The sequence below is a fragment of the Perca fluviatilis genome, chromosome 3 (assembly GCF_010015445.1).
Source record: "Perca fluviatilis chromosome 3, GENO_Pfluv_1.0, whole genome shotgun sequence".
Classification (NCBI taxonomy): domain Eukaryota; kingdom Metazoa; phylum Chordata; class Actinopteri; order Perciformes; family Percidae; genus Perca; species Perca fluviatilis.
This window is the reverse complement of record NC_053114.1, coordinates 26757828-26779629: the sequence shown is the minus strand read 5'-3', so window position 1 is coordinate 26779629 and position 21802 is coordinate 26757828. Positions and strand designations below refer to the sequence as shown.

General features: G+C 39.3%; 1 protein-coding gene across 6 annotated transcripts; it reads left to right on the top strand.

Moving 5' to 3' along the window:
- Positions 1–5: 5 nt before the first annotated feature.
- On the top strand, positions 6–21590 carry ap1g1 (adaptor related protein complex 1 subunit gamma 1). 6 transcript variants are annotated; one of them, XM_039794438.1, is made up of 24 exons: positions 6–156; positions 5705–5908; positions 6045–6169; positions 6415–6556; positions 6734–6830; positions 8904–8980; positions 9381–9389; positions 10669–10764; positions 11180–11260; positions 11351–11449; positions 11534–11589; positions 11689–11802; positions 11907–12047; positions 12927–12981; positions 13249–13371; positions 13493–13582; positions 13721–13845; positions 13989–14093; positions 14243–14384; positions 15186–15312; positions 15502–15606; positions 15773–15933; positions 16682–16780; positions 16927–21522. In XM_039794438.1, the coding sequence occupies exons 2-24, from the start codon at positions 5708–5710 to the stop codon at positions 17026–17028; spliced, it is 2472 nt and encodes an 823-aa protein (XP_039650372.1). In that variant the 5' UTR covers positions 6–156; positions 5705–5707; the 3' UTR covers positions 17029–21522. The 6 variants fall into 6 exon arrangements, with proteins under 6 accessions (XP_039650372.1, XP_039650373.1, XP_039650374.1 ...); XM_039794439.1 differs by having other exon boundaries at positions 5697–5908; XM_039794440.1 differs by lacking the exon at positions 6–156 and having other exon boundaries at positions 16933–21590.
- The last annotated feature ends 212 nt before the right edge of the window (positions 21591–21802 follow it).

The window sequence follows — 21802 nt, the reverse complement described above, 5'->3', positions numbered from 1 at the left end:
GCTTCTTTCACGAACCTCTGGGATATGTCAGTGTAACCCTCCGCCTGCGGTAGATGTGCTGAGGCTGGAATAGCCACCATTTTGCATGTCTAGTGTGTTCCTCCCTCCATTGCTAATAGAGACGATTCCAGTTATTTTCTGGCATCATTACGGCTAGTAAGTATATTCTAAGAATAATATGTCGGCAGAAATATATGAAAATGTCTTTACGTGTGAGTAATCGTCAGTGGTTTGGTTGTATGTACGTTGACAACTCTCACTGTGGCGCTGCATAGGAAGTCGCAGCCCTCAGTGCACCGGGGTTGTGCCTGTCAGCAGCTAAGATAGCTAGCATGGTTAGTATAGCCTTATAGCTGCAACCTTGCTAACTACCTGCTGGGCTAGGGATGTGAAGCTCAATAGCCATTTATTTGGAGTGGTTGTCCACAAATCATCGTGACAACACGTAATGTCAACTTTATGTTTTATATCTTCCTAGCTAGCTACTTATTGTTTGCCATTTAGTCCAGACAACGTAGTATTCGGACTAGAGAAGCAAGTAAGTGGTCAGGTAAATTAGCTAGCTAACGCCATAGAGGACTCAAGGATCCAAATGCTTCAAGAAGGCCTTAACTGCATCATGTCCTGATCAATCGGCGATCAGATTCAGGTGTCATGCCCAGCCTGTAGTGGCCTATCGTCTCAGTTCCACAATTTTCTCTAATGCTGTTGATATAAACCTCCGTTTAACGAATAATGTCAGCCAAGGTGAAGCTACTGCTGTAGTGTCAACCTAATATGTTGCCTTTCACTGAAATACTTGTGTTAGCTTGTTGTTAGCTTGTTAACATTACGCATTTGACGTTTGCCTCAAAGCTTTGTAATGGAATCAGACTTTCCTAACCTTTTAAGAAACCGTAAACAATTAAACAATAAGTCAACGTTGCATTTACATATCTAGGAAGCTAACGATAGCTAGCTTAGCTTAAGGACGTGGACTCCTTTTATGCTCTAGTTTCATAAGTTTGTTACTGGGTGTTGACAACGACTTTAAATAAGAAGGTAACATTAATATACACGCCTTTTAATAATTCCTATACATCATATGAGGAAGACCAGTTTTCATACAAATAACTTGCGGGTTCACGTTAAGGAAGTCAGCTGTAAGTAGGAAGTGATCAAATGAGTGTGACGTGCAGTTTGGGTTGATTCCTGAACATTTTTGTCACATCCCTTTGTGATAGCTTTGAAAGACTTATGAAGTGCTATTCCAAAAAACACTGTGACGGGATACAGTTTAATATTAACCAATGGTGAAACAATATCCAGGATTCAACAGAATCCAAAGTTGTCCGTTTTATGTTAAATAATTCAGTGTAATAACAGAATGACCACTTACCTTTTGCTTTTTTGCATTTGTGACTAACTTTAGTGGCATAATACCTACTTGAGCATGTGCAATAAGTAGAGCTTTATTTTACTGTAGCAGTTATTAATCAGACAATACAGCATCACATTCATACTTGGCATTGCCACTGTGCTTACAAATCAGTCTCACTGTGAATTGAAATAGCTCCTAAGTTTGTCTGAAGGTTCTCAAAAAGACTGAAGTATGTTAACAACCGAAGAGTTCTTTGTATTAGATTTGTTTTAACTTATCTTTTTTAACTGCATTTCAATATTGTCAGTTGGCTAGATAGCCAATCATAGTATATTGTGAGCTTTGTCACTGTCTGGATAATGCATTTGACTTGCACAATAGTTGATTGTTAATCTCACACATTTTTCATTTATTGTTTACTCCCTCATAGTGCCAGCAGACCCACAAAGTCACTGTTGGAGAAAGTACTGTAGGAGATGGCATTAGTAGTTGTTTTTCAGCCCTAGTGTTTGTTGCTTTGCTTGATTTGCCAGCTGACTAGTGCAACCTAACAGCCAAATAAATAACATTTGTATAGGTTAACTGAGCCTACATCTTGGAAGTACAGAAATGATGGCTGGGGCTAAGGACACAAATCCTTTTTTGCACACAAGTAGTTCTTCCTTCGAACTCCATGATGCATTCAGTTGTTGGTTTGAGATCTGTTGAGCAACTGCAGAGCCCGAATCGGTTCAGCTAGTAGTATTAAGCTCACTAATTGCTCTCGGCTGTCTCTAATGAGCACCAGGATTTGCACATATACTTCAAGTTAAATCACATAGGCCTACATTTAATAGTGTCTTCAACAGTCTGAGAAATTATGTGTCGACCTTGGTAGGAAGTGGAAGGTGGGTTGTTGTATTCACACAAGCTTACTACTTTATTTGGCGTGGACCACCCAAAAAAATGTGGAACATTGTTCATAATATTTTGACTATCAAATAAGTGTGTTATTCTCTACAAAGGTACAGGACCCAACCTTTGACTGTACATGTCGGAAGCAGGGTATAAGAACATGTTCAAACACACAATACAGATTTTTTTATTTCATTTTTATTTTTGCATGTTTTTTATTATTATTATTCCTTGTTGTGCATGTATGTGGAATTATCAGTCATGTATTGCTCTGCAGTCTGCACAGCTGATAACATGGAGTTGGTAATTTAAGAAGGAATAGAGTGGTCTCTGTTGATGTTATTTCATTTTTAACATCTGAGTGCGCAGCTAAGAAACCGAGGGAGTGTAAAGAGACGAAGTTCAGGTAACAATAGCTTTGCAAATTGAGTAGGGAAAATGCTTCTCCCCAGTGTTGGCTCGGTATCTTTATCTTGCATCCGTCTGATGGTCTTTTTGTCTAGTTTAACTGCAACTCTTTCCCAAGGTAGTAGTGGATATTGAATCTGTGTTTTCACTTTCTAACAAATTCCTCATGGTGTTCAATATTCTAATGTAAAACAATGTTGAATCTCTTAATGCTTCTAGTATGATGTCTCAGACTTCAGGTTGCCTGCTCCCTATGATATAAAGGAGGCGTGGCATGCTTTTTGCTTTGTTGCTGGTTGTCAGGCCCTGAAAGCTAATCTAGGCTGGCTCTCCAACTCTCTAGAGTAAAAGCTTGTTATGAACTCTCATAGTACATGCAAAGTACACCCATAGGAAAATTGTATACGTAATATGGCTGTACAGCAGAGCAGTTCACTTTTTGTCTCTGTAGTAAGGTTGAGTAAAGCTGACCTTGGTAAGTGAACCTGGGGTTGTTGCTGCCAATCTATTGAATAAGCTCAAGACTCCCCGTCCTGTGGTCTTTCTAATCCACCTGCAATGTGTTCAATCCCTCCTTTTTAAGTTTTGTCTTTTAAACTAAATATACTGTTCCACATCCCAGAAATGGTAATGGCATTAAAAAGTAATGGCAATTATGGATTATAAGAAATATAATGTGTCTTGATTGTAGAATAATGTGCCAATGTACTGTAACTGCAAGAACTTAATTCAATCAGCTCTTAACTAATGCTGGATTTACCTTCTTTAATGTACAGTACACATTTATTTATAAGCAGAGAGAAGGAGTCGTGATTTATGGAGCCCAACACTAGGTCCATTCAGCTAAGGTAATTTAAATGGTATTAAGACAGACAGTAGATCTCTGGCTTTATTAAAGTGTGGTCTTGTCTGACCACCCTCCCCATTCCTCTTTGATCACAGTAAATTCTTAGATTCGCTACAAACCACCACCTTATGCAACAAAGGATGCCCTCATTCGCTCCATGTCTGGATGCTTGTTTTTCTCAGTCAACTGGCATAGTTACAAAGAATTCCATTTGATTGTGATAGTTAATGATAAGAAAAGGTATGGTGATTTTCTGCTTTTCCCACTCAGTTAAAAATATGGCAAATCCCAAAGTATACAGGTCTAAAAAGAGTCGGGAGGAAACCCAGTATTACTAAAACAAAATAAAAAGTTCATGTTAATTTAAAGCTCATTCTTCACAGTCACCTTAATCTATAAATGCTTAGGAAATTTTCGGAGTTGATGTCATGACTCATGTGGGAGCTGGAGTTGATTTTTCATGAGCGGCTCTTTGGCAGTTAGCCAGCTCAGGACCTAGTAAGATTTCTATAAGTCTTATGACTGGGCTCTATTGAGAACAATAGCAGCATCATTTTTTCTTGATAAGACAAATGCTTACGACACGGTTTTGATGTAGCTGTCTTTGGTGTTAGGCTGCAGTTGAAAATCGTAGGTGGAAATCAGCAGGCTAATAGAAAGCATCTAATCTCCCCTTTGGAAGTGTTCGATGAGGCTTAGCATGACAGCAAGCCAGCCGGAGGAATTACTTGCTCAACTACAAAACAAAAATATAAAAATACATTATTAAGGCAAAATCATCTACCTTGGAAGGGTTTATAAAGTTGCTACTTATCAGTGCAGTCTCACATTTAAAATAATTACATTGTTCACGAGAGGTTGTATATCAGCATCATTTTGACATCATAAGATCTTTTCAGGCTAATTTAGGGTTTTAGGATATATATATACTGTGCTCTATTCAATGCCTTTTATGTTTCTGTCCACTTCAGCACCAGTTAGACGGAGAAAATGGATTTGCTCGACAAGTAATTACCATAGTTTCTGTTGCTGTAGCAGCTTAATTATGTACTGCATGCTACCAGATAAAAGGCTTCATGAGATGGGAGACACAGTGTACTTTTTCCTAAGTAGTGGGGCCACCATTAATAACTTTCCAGTTGGATTAGAAGTGAAATGGAGATCTTGAGAACCTGCATGTCAACATCTTGGTACACAGGTAACAAATGACAGCGCTACAGAGGTTGTTCAACAAAACCAAAGAGGACCTAAATGAAGCTTCTTCCTCTTTGGCACAGGGAATTTAAATGCATAGATTCCATTATATAAATCACATATTTATAAAGTGCTGTCTCATTGTTCCCCACAGTCCTGCCTTATTTCCTATATTCATACTAGCTTGGTAGGCTACTTAAGAGTTGCTGATACACTCCCTTATAGAAAAACGCCTCGCCTTGCTCCATTAGAGAGTTTATTTATTTTATATTCTGTGAATAACAAGTTTCTTAGATATTACTTAAAAATACCTATGTTGACTGTTTAGAGCAAGTAAGCATAGTGACTGTTTGGTAATGTATTTGTATGTTTGTACAGATACAGGACATGTAAAGTTGTAAACACAATTTGATCTCACAACTAAGCATGTGCTTATAAATATTTAAACTTCTCCCTGTGGCTTAAAGCCTGTGTGATCTCAGAAACTTCTCTGCAAGGGAATAGAATTTCACCCGCCGCTATCCTTTCCTGCTGCACTTTTAATACTATTTGCAAACTCTAAAAGGAATAGTCATATATTTGCCTCCTTAAAGACAAATATTAATCATATCTTTTGCCAGTGGTGTTTTTAGGAGTTGGGTTGTCTCCCAAAAATCACGTAATACTTTTTAGGTTTAATTTAACTTTTTAGTTGAAGTACGTTTTACCTGCACATAAGAAAAAAGTTTATTTATCCTCAATGGGCAATTCCTTGTTAAGGCTGGAAACCAGATAATGTGTTTACATGCACTGCAATGATTTTATAACTAACATTTACATTTAAGTGCAGCTGGTCAGCAAACACATTTCTTTTATACCTACTACCATATTCTTGAACCAAGGCTATTTTTTATTATATTTTCCTCATTAGAAGTGTAGCTTTTCTGTTTTCTGTTATGGTAGTCTAGTGCCATCCCTAAGTCAATGAGGGCCAATCTGTTTCTTTTCTTAATGTTTTTCAGAGAATGCCAGCTCCGATCAGACTGCGGGAGCTGATCCGGACTATCCGGACAGCACGGACCCAGGCAGAGGAGCGCGAGATGATCCAGAAAGAGTGCGCTGCTATCCGCTCTTCCTTTAGAGAGGAAGACAATACATACCGTTGCAGAAATGTGGCAAAGCTACTTTATATGCACATGTTGGGCTACCCAGCCCACTTTGGGCAGGTATGTTTGGGGATGGTGGGAAGATGACTGGAAATGGGAAAAATTAATAGGATAAGCTGTTTGGATTTCCAGTGACATAATTATTACAAAGCTTACAGCCGTGGACAGTTTTGTGACATGATGACTTGTTTTCCAGCTGGAGTGCCTGAAGCTGATTGCGTCCCAGAAGTTCACCGACAAACGAATAGGTTATTTGGGAGCCATGCTGCTGTTGGACGAGAGGCAGGACGTCCACCTACTAATGACAAATTGCATTAAGAAGTAAGTGGAGGCAAGATCCTAAGTGAATATATTTAATGTTTTGCTTTTAAAGATGTTGCTTTTTTGCAATGCACAGCAATTTAATCTTGATGAAAATCCATGACCTGTGATTTAAGTTATGATGTGATGGCAATTTGGATCCCCAATATCTACCTTACCTGCTACTGTAACTGTCCTCCAAAATGTTTCTTGTATCTATATTTCTGTGTTTCCATGGCTCATTTAACGCTTCTCTCCCGACACAGTGACTTGAATCACAGCACACAATACGTCCAGGGCCTGGCCTTGTGTACTTTGGGCTGCATGGGTTCCTCAGAAATGTGTCGTGACCTGGCTGGGGAGGTCGAGAAGCTGCTCAAAACATCCAACTCCTACTTGAGAAAAAAAGTAAGCCTCATTGTTGGCATGTTTACATGAATAAATGACTTGAAGGCTTTTAAATATGTGGTGACTATTCAAAATGTAGGCCCGTTTGCTGAACAGTTGCACTCGAAAGTGAAATATTGTGTTAAAGGTTGGCCCGTTTCCTCATTGAGTGTCTTATTTCTAAATATTTGTTGACAGGCGGCGTTGTGTGCAGTTCATGTCATCAGGAAGGTTCCAGAACTTATGGAAATGTTCCTTCCAGCAACAAAAAACCTGCTGAGCGAGAAAAACCATGGTAAGTCTAAACAGTTTGTCAGGATGCAGTTGCTGGCTTGTGGGGAAGTGTGCCTGTCCTACACAAATGCAGACTTTGTCCTATTTCCTGCCACTTTGAGTGCTTTGCTCAGAACAGCTGGGCAGCACATGTCCTTTTTTGTGATGTCCTTTGCAGAGGTGAGTGGAATTAATGAGTCTGTCATAAACTCTGGGCCTATGTGTACCCCACTTAGAGGAGACACAGTATGTCACAGAAAGAGATTTGTTTATATTTTTGCTGAAATAACTTGATCTTCTCTGACATTGTGCAGCAATGCAGTAGTAATTGCTTCAGATAAAACAATTTGAAAATGTTTGCTATTTTTGTAGATCATTATTGTCTGTCCTGCAATGTACACCATGCAATAATGTATATAGTAAATGGAAGATGGTGGAACATGGCCATAAGAAACACAAATATGCACCAAGCGCTGCCTTGAATTGGTATCTGGACTTGCAGATGCAAACTGATAATCAAAAATCAAAAGAAATGTTCGATTAGTAATCATGTTATTGTAACTAGACCACGTACCCTGTTATGAATAATGTACATTCACTTTTATACAAACTCTCTTACACAAAAAAATAATTACAGATTGATTACTTCAAAAGTCCAAAAGCCACTACAGATTTTAAAGATTATGTTAGAATATAACCTATCTATGACTGTGTAGTGTGGCTTCGGCGCTCACCACCACTGCTTTCCACTGCTGTCGCTCAAATTATGACAATTATTCGACCTTGTAAACATTCAGATCAGGTCACTCTGAAATGATTAGCCTATGTGATAATCTTACAGATTTATGATGCTGTCACCTGATGTCCCCTGCGGTTAATCATATGTATGCTAGTACATCATATTTTTGACATCTGACTTTGGCTTCTGTGCGATTGGTCAGCCTAGATATTGATACATGTTTTTTAATGTGCGTGAAACACATTTTGATAGCAGCATGGCCGATTACCTCTTGTCTGTGAATTTGGTACATGCAGTACATAGATGTTGTGGGTTTGTAAACTTGGAGTGTTTTCCCATTGGTTCGTTTTTTTTTCTCACACGGAGAAAAGTCCAAGCGTACCAAAATGCATCACAACTAGCCCTTATTAGTCAGATGTGTCTGGGGTGGGAACAAGAAAGTAAATACAGGAAAAAGGTCCTGTGTTCTGTACTGAATATTTCTTGTATCTCCATGGTCCAGCTCAATTCATTAAAATCATTTTTCAGACAGTGTTTCGCGAGCGACATCACTACGTCAGCTCTGCTCACCAAGACTTCGCTCTGCTCTGCCTGCGTCTGTCTCCAACTTTAGCCGCGGCTGGTTTGACCATGGAAATGCGAGTGACGGCAAGCTTGACCGCAGTCTATTTCTGTGTGAGAAACCTTGCAAGCTGCTACAGTTTGCATGTTCTGCCGCATCACAGATTGCAATGCACATCTGACTACAGGAGCCATTTAGCTCAGACTTGTGGAGTACACATACAGTAGTTGGGGCAGTTTGAGGTCCCGTCACGTTCTCCCTGTAAACAAACCACTCCAGAGTTGGTTTGAAAGTGCAGTGTTTCCTCTGTTGATTTTATAGTGGTGGTCCACCATGGCAAAATTTCTGCCACCACGGTATCAGAAATAGGGCTGCACAAAAAATGTAGTCGCAGTTGCCTTTTAGTAGAACTATTCAGAGGTTATTGGGCCCGTCCAGTTTAACTCCACATACTGTTGTGTTGATATAGTTTATTGTCAAAACGTTTGCTTTCTACCGAGTCAACTATTAAACGAACAGCTCCATTAAAAACGTCAACGCGGTGGGTTCGTTCTAAGTGTAGACCTGTTATAGATGTTAAGTGCCCTGTATATAGTTCCTCAAAAAATGCAATCAAATCGCAACTGAAAATATGGCTTATTTTGTGTGAAGGTGCAGGTGTGAAAGCTCCCTAAAACAGTGGCACCCACCATCATAGTGCTTTTTAGGTCTAAATGCCCAGTAACAATTGGGTGATGTAGAGAACAAAACTAGACAAATATTTCTTCAACCTTTACTTTGTCCTTTTCCCCCAGGTGTTCTCCATACATCAGTCGTCCTCCTCACTGAGATGTGTGAAAGAAGTCCTGACATGCTGGCACACTTCAGAAAGGTACAGATTATCATACCCAAAGGCTCTTACAGTAGTTATTTATGCATTTGTCTTAAGCTCACATCACACTTCATTCTCTTTTTGCGTACACATTTCCTTTTAGTATAGCTAAGCTTAGACAAACATGTTAAACTGGATTGCACTACAGGTTTGCTCTACATTCAAAGTATGTCTCAATCTCTTATCTCCTACCACTGTCTTTTCCTCTTGTATTTCAACTGCTGCTGTACCTCTCCTTCTCTAGGTGTAAAACTGTGCCAGAAGCACCACCACTCATACTCATGATCTAAATATTATTTTAAGCTCTCTGAAAGTGAATGATTTCCAGTTTCCCCTCCCTAACATCTACCTCATATTTTTTCTGTCATTTGTCTTGGTTACAATTCCTGCATTGTGTTAGAATGAGAAGGTAAGAGTACATTCTGATCTCATAGCTGGTGCATGCTGTAAATAGTAATCACTTCTTACGCTCACCTCAGACGTAACCAAATTTGTGTTGAGTAATCTCATGTTGTGTTTTAATTTATACTTTTAATTTCCTTAACTTGTACAGTGATCATTACCAGTGTTTTGGATTTTACTGTATATAATAACCTTATGGTCCATTTGTCAGATACATTTCTTACTACTTTTTGAGTGTCATTTTTGCTCAATATGCAGCTCATTCGATCACTATTTAAAAGCAGTTGGGTGGGTGTGTTTTCACATGATTGCCACAGGTGTTTTCACCATTAACAGATGATTTCCACTGTATTTGTGTCACTGTTAGAGGGTAGCTTATTTGTTATGTTACTGTCTTAGGTCCCCACTCTGGTATTTTGGGTTGCTTGTTTGTCGTCATACCCACAGCAGAGAAGAAGATTTATATTAATTGAATCTCTGCGCATCCTGTAAAGTAATCTGGTCTAAAACGTGTTCAGTCTGGTCTAACAGAAAGACAGGAAGCAGAACATAACAAAATTAAAAGTGAAAAAAGTAAGCCTTCTAAGATCTGCTGCATCTGTAAGCTAGTGACCAACATAGAATTTTCCAGGACTGGGCTAGCAGTTTCTCTGCAGCAGTCTTTTTGTTATTTAGGCTTAATGCATCCTACACTTTTCTCTGTTCTGGAATGAAAACGATGCCCAATCTTCTAATTTAATGCTGGATAAGACATCAAACTGTTTCCCAAAGTGTTGAGTGTTTCTCTAAGGTTACATTTTGATAACCAGTTTAAGAAGAGAGATGAAAATTAGATTACTTTTTTTAATTTTTTATTTTTTAATTGTGATGAGAGATGTTTCCTATCTTAATATAATTCCATTTTTGTTGGCATTGAATTAAACTTTAGTTTGAAATATACATCTGTTTATTTAGCGACGTTCAAAAGTTTGAATGCAGATTTTAATTTTTTTTTCTCTGAAAGCCAAATGCCCTAACCTAATATTTTTGTATGATCAAGGTTTTGATTTCACAACTTAAAAAATTTGGCAATTCAATCACCTAACTTTTAACCATATTACTCTACCTCGATAAGCAAAAATCCCAACCTGGCCGGCTGCCACTGTAAATGAGAAAGTAACAACTTTAAAAGTTAATGAAGAACAATGTTATATAAATGTTGAAGAGGAAAAGTAGAAAATGTGAGAGGTCTACACAAAGTACTGTGACACCTCTCCTTTTCTGTTCTGTTGTTGGTCTTTTTGTAGCTGGTTCCACAGTTGGTGAGAATCCTGAAGAACCTAATCATGTCTGGATACTCTCCTGAACATGATGTGTCCGGCATAAGTGACCCTTTCCTGCAGGTAAATCTCCTTCTTTTTTTGATGCAAGTACCCTCTATTGTAAGTGCAGATTTTGATTTGGCTTGATTTTTGTGCTGTACCGTACCAACGGCAACCATGATTAGAGCTTGTGATGTTGGCACTGCATTTCATCAGAACAGAAATATCAAAAGAAATGAAAGGGATATTTAAAGCTGTTTTGTCATTAAAAAAAGGGGGAGTTAACATTCAGATTAACAGACAATTGAAGTATTAAATGGCACATCTACAGGTATAACAGGCTGAAGTTGTGCCATTAAAAAAAGGACCAAAATGACATCAGACTGGCAGCAAACAAAGAGTGCGGCAAGAGAAACCAGAATTGACCTGTGGGGGTCAATAAACTCCATCATACTTGTCAAGTCAACTGACAGGACAGGACTGTTTCTTTCCTTAGGTGCGGATTTTGAGACTACTGCGAATTTTAGGCAAGAGTGATGATGACTCCAGTGAAGCAATGAATGACATTCTTGCACAGGTTAGAATTAAACATAATCACTGTTTTTAGCTAAAAGCTTCTTTGCATGAGTGTAATTTTCAAACAAATGCATTGTATTTGTGCTTACAGGTTGCAACAAACACAGAGACTAGTAAAAATGTAGGCAATGCAATTCTCTACGAGACTGTGCTGACTATAATGGACATCAAGTCTGAAAGTGGACTGAGGGTGAGTTAATTTAATACAAAGAAAACATTTGGTCTGATTCATTTTCTTTTCTTTTTCTTGCCTAAATGCCTTTTTAACTTACAGGTCTTGGCCATTAACATACTCGGTCGCTTCCTTCTTAACAATGACAAAAATATAAGGTAATTATTTGCTTACAGTACTTGACCTTTTACACGTTGTCATCCAAAATCTTTCTTATTAATTCCTGATGGTAACATTAATTAAACTCACAACTCCAGATACGTGGCATTGACATCTCTACTAAAGACGGTACAGACAGACCACAATGCAGTGCAGAGGCATCGGAGCACCATTGTGGATTGTTTAAAAGACCTGGATGTGTCCATTAAGAGGTGATTCACAAGTGCACGCATTACTTAAACTACAATTTAAATTTCCTTACTATTTGGCTGTATTGTTTCTAACCTGTCCATGTCTACTTTTCATTGTTGTGTAGACGTGCAATGGAACTGAGCTTCGCCCTGGTGAATGGCAACAACATCAGAGGCATGATGAAAGAGCTGCTCTACTTCCTGGACTCCTGTGACCCGGAATTCAAAGCAGACTGTGCATCAGGAGTCTTTCTAGCTGCAGAGAAGTATGACACTGACACATATACTTCACTACACATTACAAGATGTGCTCAGCTGCTTTGTAATAATTTGATACACATCCTGTGTGACCTTGTCGTGTGCAAGACTCTTAAATAGTCTTTTCAGCTTTTCATATTTCTTTCTTAGCACAAACAAAGTTGCAAGAACCTGTTAAAAGTAACTATCTGCATGAATTATATACATATAGACTTAATTTCAGCTTGTGAAGAGGGAATAAATCCCCCTGTGGTGTTACAGAGAACAGTATACAACATACTCTGACATGCATCAAGCTAAAGGTTTATTTGTGGTACCACAGTGGACGGGATGGCGAACATTGAAATGCTGAATGATGATAAAATGAGTGATCCATCGTCTGACAGACCATGATGATACCATTTATTTTCTGACAGCTTTTGTCTCCCGGCTGTAAAGGGTTCGGATAACTTACCCTGATTTTTCCACTGGACGCGTTCCAGCTGCGCCGCGGTTTTGTTCGTCCTCCGCCACGCGCCATACCACACCTGGAGCGTCTCGGAAGCGGCGCGTCTTGCCTGCCTGACTGAGTCTTTCGTCGCCCATGGTGTTGTAGAGGAGACATATACGATATTGGGGGGTGTCTTGATGCTCTCGCTGTTTCACTTCCTGTCCGGCTGTCCTAGCGCCCTGCGGCTCGCGTGAAAATAGAGCTGACGCGTATCTTTAACGGAGCGGAGAGCTGCTTCCAGCACGCTTCTAGGCGCGCCGCTTCGTGGCTGGTGGAATATCAAGCATTGACTTAAATGGCCACGATTGCTCCCTGGGGTCTCGGTGGAAAATAGGTTAGCATGTTAATGATTCTTCTTCAGTCCACTGCTGGCATTAATCAATGTATCTTGTTACAGGTATGCCCCGTCGAAAAGATGGCACATAGACACCATTATGAGAGTCCTGACAACAGTACGTATATAACAGAAACACTCCAGTGCCTTTAATGCCTTTTGCTTGTAGGTTGGAATTAATTCTCAGCGTGCATAATAATAATAATAATAATAATAATAATAATAATAATAATAATAATACATGTATTACCTTGAGAACCTCAAAACCATCAAACCTGGTAATAAACCTTCGAAGCCAACGCTGCTTTAGTTTTACTGGAAACGTACAAATTAATATTTGAGATTAATTAGCATTTCTCATCGACATCTCTGCTCATCCTTACAGGCAGGGAGCTATGTGCGAGACGATTCTGTTCCCAACCTCATCCAGCTCATCACCAACAGTGTGGAGATGCATGCCTACACAGTACAGAGACTATACAAAGCACTCCTGGATGACATCTCGCAGGTCAGAGCAGTTCTGGTTTGGGTCATGACTAGATTTGGGACATCGGTCTTTGAAGCATACAGTCATACTAGCTTAAGAGTTGCTCAGAGTGGACTTGTGTTTCCCTCTCTGTGTTCTGTAGCAACCTCTAGTGCAGGTGGCGTCCTGGTGCATAGGAGAGTACGGGGACCTGCTAGTATCCGGACAGTGTGAGGAGGAGGAGCCCATCCAGGTACACCTGGAAGAATCCCAGCCAAACACCACACACACATGGACACAAACGCACAAATTGAAGACCACACTATGCTCAAATCTCAATCCTGAGAGAAACACTAGATCATTAGTTTTCATTTCTTCCTTTTGATCTAAGGTGACTGAGGATGAAGTTCTGGACGTGCTGGAAGGCCTCCTGGTGTCCAACCTGTCCACACCTGTGACCCGGGGTTATTCCCTTACCGCCATCATGAAGTTGTCCACTCGGTTCAGCAGTGTTAAGTTAGTAATGGCCTTTTAGACCCATCCTATACGCTTAAAGCTTTGCAAACATTTGGCTGCTAAGGTGATAACGTTTACTAGCCATTACCAATGGTACTTTTCCCCCCTTTTCTAACCTGCAACATGTGCAAATTTTGTTTTAGCCGAATCAAGAAGGTGGTTTCGATTTATGGCAGTAGCATCGATGTGGAGCTTCAGCAGAGAGCTGTGGAGTACAACGCACTTTTCAAGAAATACGACCACATGAGGTGAAACTGCATTACACTCTACTAAAAAATTACAATCACATTATTCAAATCACATTGTACCAGTTGGTAGATAAAAACGTTTCCTGTTTGGCTGAGTTTGGTTCCTCTTTTGTCTCCCTCCTTATTCCTTGCTTGTTCCCGGACTTTAGGCCAGCTCTCCTAGAGCGAATGCCCATTATGGAGAAAAGTGCTTCTAATGGCCCCACAGAGATTGTACAGACTAATGGGGAGACAGAGCCCTCTGTTGTGGAGCCAAAACATCTACCACCTGTCACCCAGCCAGTTAACCAGGTGAGGACAGTTTTAATTACTTTATTGTGAAGAAATGAAAGCCCATAGCAGGGATAGACGCTATTATTTTTAAGAACTGACCACATGGGCCACACAGCCCCTAATTTATGTGGCCAAAATACATTTTGGATGGCCCACATGTAATATAAAAACAATACAGAAAAGGCAACTTAACACAGCCTTCCTTAACTGTAACACTTCAATAAATGGAAAGACTAACAGAATAAAAATATATAATTATTCATTCAAATTGAATATATATCGTCTCAGAGTCTCTTACTTCAGTCTATCTTTTTCAACCTCCTCGTGCCTCTGCCTCATACAAGCTCTCCCACCCTCCTTACACTTTTCTTTGTCTTTTCTGTCTGTTTTTAACATTGAAATAACAATCATCTTTTAAGGTGATTAAACTTTCACAAAAAGGGGAGTATTTAACGTTGTAGTATCTAGCTCTCAATGTGGTAAAGATTGAGTGATGAGCTAACCAGAGCAAGAGAATCTCACAACACTCAAAACACACAAGTACTAGTTTGTTTTGACGAGGTAAACTCAAAATTACTATTAAGTATTGCACTGTTTGCTTATGGCCACTCAAAGCAGCCTTTATGTGTTTGTTTTTCTTCTTCATAAAAACGGTGAGGAAGCGGTGGCATGTGTAAAATGTTGGAGCTGGCACTAGCGTTTGTGTGTAAAATGCAAATAAAGTAGCGAATACACAGGCAATAAATTTGTATATTATTATATGTATACATAGATATTGCAGGTATTTTATCATGTTTACATTTTGTCCTCGTTCCCCAGGCTAATGATTTGTTAGACCTGCTGGGTGGTAATGATGTGGTACCAGTAATCCAGAACACGATGCCCACCAAGCCTGCCTCAGCTGGAGGAGAGCTGCTTGATCTGCTGGGCGACCTCTCACTAAGTGGTAGGATGCTCTCCTTAAAGCTCTCTATTTCCCCTTTTTTAAAGCAAAGCAAGGACCTGGTATAAATGTGTGTTTGCTACCAGTGTGAATGTGATGTCCAACCTGTGCCTGCTCCTGTTCAGCAGTAACGTGGTGTTGGCATGAAAAAGTGAACAGAAACCCTTGTGTGTTGCTGTCCCCTATTTCCAGGCGGCCCAGCCCCTGCTCCTGCTTCCTCTGTGCCCACTTCCCAACCCTCTTTCCTCATGGATGGCCTCTCCTCACAGCCCCTGTTTAATGACATTGCAGCTGCAGGTGAGAGTCTGTTGATCCCCCTGATCATCTGCTCCCAAATATATAGTAATTTGTGGTATTGTCCTAATGTATTAAAGCACTTGGTCATTGTGTTTTTCTTTTCTTTGATTACCATGACCCATCCTATGAAATGTTCGCTATCTTTAACTTTAACTCTCTTTTATAGCTATTCCTCCCATGACGGCATACAACAAAAATGGTCTGAAAATAGACTTCACATTTGAAAGAGCTAATCCCAATCCGAACATCGCCGTCATCACTATCCATGCTTCCAACTCAACAGAAGCAGATATGACAGACTTTGTTTTTCAGGCTGCAGTACCAAAGGTAAGCAGGCACAATCTGACAATCAAATTAAGTGGCTGAATTTCAATATGTCCTAATCATGCGTAATAGTGTTCATTACTAATACGTTTCCTGTGTTGTATTACAATGTGAATGTCCTACAGTTTTGCACTGCAGATTTAATAACGTGCAGTGCCACTGATGTGTCTATCATGTCTGTTTCATGTCTTTGATATGCTAATTTCTACTGTTTACAGTAGCTTTAACTGTTTCTGTTAATACTAATTAATTTTAGGAATACTTTGACTTTTGGGACCAATACCACTTCAAAGCTCTTGGTCCATTTTTTTTTTTTTTTGTTGTTGCTGTTTTTAAATCTCCTGTGCAAGAGATGCTGTAAAAGCCACCCCTTTTCATCTCATGTTTGTTATACGTGTTATTCCAAAAGTTGGGCTCAACTACTCAAAAATAAAGTGTTTATCTATACTAATAGCTACAGATTTTAAAAGTAATATGCTATTTTACTGCTGAACGCAAGTCTACTCGGCCGTTGTTTCTGTAGTCTAGAATTTAACAACACGATTACAAAGAAAAGCAAAAACCCACAAAGAGACAAAATGTATGGGGACATTTTTTATTTTATTTTTTATTGAAAAACGTAACATTTTCTTGAAGGAGGGCCCCAAAACCCCCCACCAGATACGCGCACCTAAATCTTCCACAAACCGAGGGAAAATACCGAGTACCATCAAATCTTCATCTAACATAGTGTCCCCTTTCTCTTTGTCAGACATTCCAGCTGCAGCTCCTCTCCCCTAGCAGTAATGTTGTCCCAGCACTCAACCAGGGAACTGTCACACAGGTCATCAGAGTCCTCAACCCACAGAAGGTGAGTTTGCCCTTTTGAGTTGGACAAATAGTTTTTTGGTCCTTTTTGAAGCACACTATAGCCTACATTAAAGACCTGTGCAGTCTCAAATGATTTGCAAGAATTTCCTCTTTTTATAAACATGATCATCCTCACACAATTTTCAGCAACAGCTACGAATGAGGATCAAGCTGACGTACACCCTCAAAGGCTCGCCTGTGCAAGACCTGGCTGAGGTTAATAACTTCCCCCCTCAGTCCTGGCAGTGATGAGCTGCTTAAAAGCCCCACCACCAAGGGAACTATGAAAACGATTTTCCTTTCACCTCCCTCCTTTCTTCCAACGGATCCCCCTGTGACGTCACTGCAGTCCGCTGCCCTCGAGTTGCATGGGAAGCAGCAGAGCATCTTAACACAGGAGAAAAATGCAGATGTTACGAAGACCCTATTGACTATTGACATCACCAGAATAATTGGGAAAACATATCAATCAATGAACTTTCTCTTTTCTTTCTTAATTGGTTTCCATGATGTATTTTGTGTAGTAGTACTATTTTCCACATACACCCTCCACCCAGCACCATTACCACCCACAAAAGCACATAACGCACACCATTTACTGTGGCACACTTACCCTCTCAAGTCATTGTAGAGGAAAAAAAGTGTTGCCCACTATGAGCACTGCAGTAACCATAGTTTTATTCTGATTTATAATTAAGCTAAAATGCAGTTGAAACACTTGCTCCATCAATATTTATGATTGGCTTTGCATTCAGGTTTTTTGATATGAACCTTTTTGTTTGATGGCAGCAGAAAAAGCTTTGAAAGGTCTATTTAGTGCAGTCCTAAACTTCTTGGATACCTCCTTTTTTGACTCTGCATAATGAGTGATATAACTTGTCAGAGTTGTATTCATGTTGAATTACATTAATTTGCTTAAAGCATGTTTGAGCATTGATAGGATCACAATCACACCCCGACTCAAGCTCGGAGGGGAATTTCTGGTTCTGGTAGTATGCCCAGTTTGATCACCTGTGGCTGCTTTCAGAGATTTCCCGCACAGCTCTCCTAAAATCATGTCATCTGTAGTTGGTAGATCTGTATAATAAATTCAACAGTTAATTGCTTTGCATAGCTTGAATAGGTTCATTCATTAGGATGGATATAATCCAGGCCTGAAAGTTATCTGAAGATAAGCTGATTACATTTGTGTTGGAGATCTGCGTTTAAAGTTTTCCTGCATCTGTGTCTTCACAGTCGAGCTAGCAATTTAAAATATACATTTCAGATTTGTTTAACCTGGTTGAACTTAGTCACCATGCACATACATGTAAATGACGCTTGTTATGAATGTAGTTACATGCACTGAATGCTTCCCCCCACCCCCAAGTCTCTTTCTCATAGCTGTCTTCTTTGATGGGGATGCTCATCTTATTGGCACTATTTTTGTGAAAGTATGTTTTATTTCTGCAGTAATTTGACTTAATTATTTATGCCTGATATCAAAGTGATGTGCCTTTCTGACTTGGCTAGATAAAAGCCCCTGAACTATTGAGTTCTGTATGAGCTTCGTTTGTAAGTGTGCTTGTGTGCTGATCGTGTTTTCAATCGGAGGGAAATGGCCTTGATGGATTTGAATTGGTATATCACTTCATTTAAAAAGTTAAACTTTTCACTTCTATATCTCATAAGTTAATAATCAGTCACGCACTAATACCGTCCTGCCTGGATGTCCACAGCAATGTCTTTTTGTCTTCGTTTTGACAAAAACAAATTATAGCTACACGATACTGATCCTTTCTTTCCCTATATACCGTGTGGCAGACTTTCTAGTAAAAATATCTGTTGGATGTTATTAATAACAAGTCCTAAAACGGCAAATCTCAAAGGTTATGGCAGCTAATAGATATTCCATAGGCTGACATCAAGGTTTCAAGTGTTTTAAACAGTATAAATTGTACTAAAATGAAATATCGTTAAGATCTCTCTACCCCCCACCCCCCTCCTGTCAACAAACGAAGTGTGAGTTTGGATCACTTAGTGAGGTACTGGGAGGGGTCATCTGTGCTGACTGTTAGTATGGTTTCTTGGCTCTCGTCTTCTCTAAATCAGAATTCTGACCATGCTGTCGGGGATAGTAACCTTAATACCTCACAATGTTCTCTCTTTCTGTTAACGTTCAGTTGCAGTAGATTGACAAATTTGTTTAGCCATGAATTGCAATCAAGGGGAGCATCTGCATGAGAGAAACTAATGGTAGTTTGTACATCTCATTACTTAACAAGCTTAGCAGTCCTGCGATGCTGTGTTGAGATCCTCAGATGTTTAATCCGGCTGTATACTTCTTTTCACTATGCTTCACTATCTTCTAACTTCTGTGACCAAATCAGAGAGACTATTAGCTTTGGAAATATTTTTGAGCTATGATATGTGTATATGGAGAAAATTATTTCAGTTTAACTTTTTTCTGTTCTTGACAAATGCTATATTGGCTTTTTTTCTGTACATATTGAGGGCTTTTACAATTTTGTCTCTTGTACTATCTTTCATCATTTTTTTTTAGATACCATTTTCTAAAAATTCCTATTATTCACAATGTGTGTTGTCTAAATAGATCGAGTCAACATCAGTCTATAAAGACCCCTGTATGATCACTCATTCATTGTAAACGAAATATGATCTGCTGCCTGTACATTGTATATAGTTGTAAAACAAACAAAAGCTGATCAAATTAAATAATACCACATGGAGATAAAAGATTAGCTAGGACGTATAATTGTATGCATATATGTACAAAATAACCTTTTAAAAGGATGCAATTGAGCTGCATTTGATTTAATATTCTTCATGATCGGTGGTCATCTTTACTTCTTTTACAAATATGGTAGGCTACTTGTCGGGGTTCCTTATGATGTTGAAAAATAAGGGTTGGATCCATCTTAACAGATGTCTAATGGATGTACTGTACTACTGAGAAACCTAAGCACAGTGCTGCACAGCAGCAGAAGTGGCACCTGCTTCTCTGCCCCTCAAACGCCTCATGTATCCATGCCCTCCTTCGAAGAGGAGCAGGCTTCTTGCCACGATGTAACTCTGGCCTCATGTGTTGTTTAGTGTTCTGCACTCTTGACAATTTGATCTATTAAACTCCCTTCCACCTACAATTTGCTTCGTGAAATGATGCCTAAGGGTCTTGACACAGTACCTCTCATGGTTGCCTGGTTACCTTTTTTTTTGTCTGCCATGTAGCACCTTCTTAAAAGCATCATGTCTCAACTAAGCAAGTCCACTACTTTTGGAGATTTTGAACTTCACTGTGATTTTATTTTTCCCAGTATGGTCTGTAGGTTTAAATTAGAATCGAGTTTTGTCTAGACAAGAGCTGATAGAAGTTGTATTATGTGCTAAGTGGTTCCAGATATGTATGTTGGAGCAGCAGTGGCCTTTTCTTTGTTCTGAACAGTACAGGGCTTTCTTTCAGCATCCTGGGTCTCTTATCGCTGATGTTGTTTGCCTCTGCGTGGCACATCTTTCGGTTTCTCTCTGTAGTCACCAATACAAGAGGCGGGGCTGTAGCACATCATGTCAAATTCATCTGAGCCCTCACTGTTTTTAAATTCAACTTCACATGGAAGGATATAAGGGAGGATGGCGATGGATGTTGGTGTTTTTTTTGTTTTGTTTTTTTCCTGTTAGGACATTTTTGATTTTGTTTATTGAGGGCTGCTTTATAAGGCCAAGCAAAACTGGGACAAGCCTGTGCTACAAGCTAATAACCACAAGGGGGAGCTGTGTAAAACGGAAGGCTGACGGGATGGGAAAGGAAGTTTCATAAATCTATTCCTGAATGTTTTGGTTGGTGTTTGTTTGTATTGTCTCATTCAACCAGTATGTACCCTTGTTAATCACATCTGATCAGTTCTTTCAATGATACCATAAATTCATGCAGTTTTAAATGTACAAATGAAAATGAACCCAACATAAGTGCTTTGGACACTGTAACTTAAAAGGAAGAAATGAAATGGAAACAAATACCCATCGTGTGTGTGTGTGTGTGTGTGTGTGTGTGTGTGTGAGAGAGAGTGAGAGTGAGACGGAAAATAATCATGCTTGAGAGAGCGTGATGGCGTGCAACATGTCTTTTATCCAGATAGGACATGATTTTTGGCTGCAATTTCAACTTTCAGCTTCTGAGCTGCATGTGAAAACCAGTGTAAATAATGTAATTTCTACTCTTGACCTGAGACTCTTTGAAATGCAAGAAAAGTTCAGTTATAAACTCTGTCACACCACCTTCATAGGTCAGTACTAATATGTACAAAAGGAAGTTGTTCAGATAGTGCTTACAATACTGTTAATGTTTTTAAGAATGATGAAAGTCCACATCTGTCATTTGGATTAATTGGATAATTGATTTAGTTTTTTTTGTTATGGTGAATTCAGTGTGTAGGGCTTGGAAGAGCATCTGAATTGCCACCCATGTTCACTTTCCCTGTTGAATCAAAAAAATGCATCCATTGTATTTCAAAAACAAAATCGGTTTGTAACCCCCCGGGTCTGTCCTGACTGTAAAACTATATGGTGTCTGATTTTGTTGGGGGGGAGGGTGGAGGCATGAGGTTCACTTTTTCCAGTCAAGTTTGACATGTTGAACTGAATCCCAGTTCCATGGCTTCAAGGTGAGTGTGAATGTCAGACTGAAAGTATGAAGTGATGATTAAAGATGACAAGTTGTAAACTATTAAATGGGATATTTTCAATTTATGCTGTGTATTCTTGTCTTTGGGTTGGAGAAAAATGATCAAGCGAATAAAAAGTCAAATAAAACTCTAGTTGAACTATGGTAGTTTGTTTTCTTGGTTGTTGCAAATCGGAACAGGACCGATCGGTAGTCATTGCATTTTTATCATTTTTGCATCAATGTGATGGACCTTCTATCACAATAAATACAATTAGCCTACACGTACCATGATGGAGGATTTTATCCATATTGCCCACCCCTAGCTCAATATATTTTTGTTACATGACAGACTAAATCCTATAC

Excerpts from the sequence above, each read along its gene's own strand:
- ap1g1 (XM_039794438.1), top strand. The coding sequence starts at position 5,708 with ATGCCAGCTCCGATCAGACTGCGGGAGCTGATCCGGACTATCCGGACA. Across the intron at positions 11,261-11,350 it reads TGAATGACATTCTTGCACAG|GTTGCAACAAACACAGAGAC; the intron begins GTTAGAATTAAA and ends TTGTGCTTACAG. Across the intron at positions 12,048-12,926 it reads GTCTTTCTAGCTGCAGAGAA|GTATGCCCCGTCGAAAAGAT; the intron begins GTATGACACTGA and ends ATCTTGTTACAG.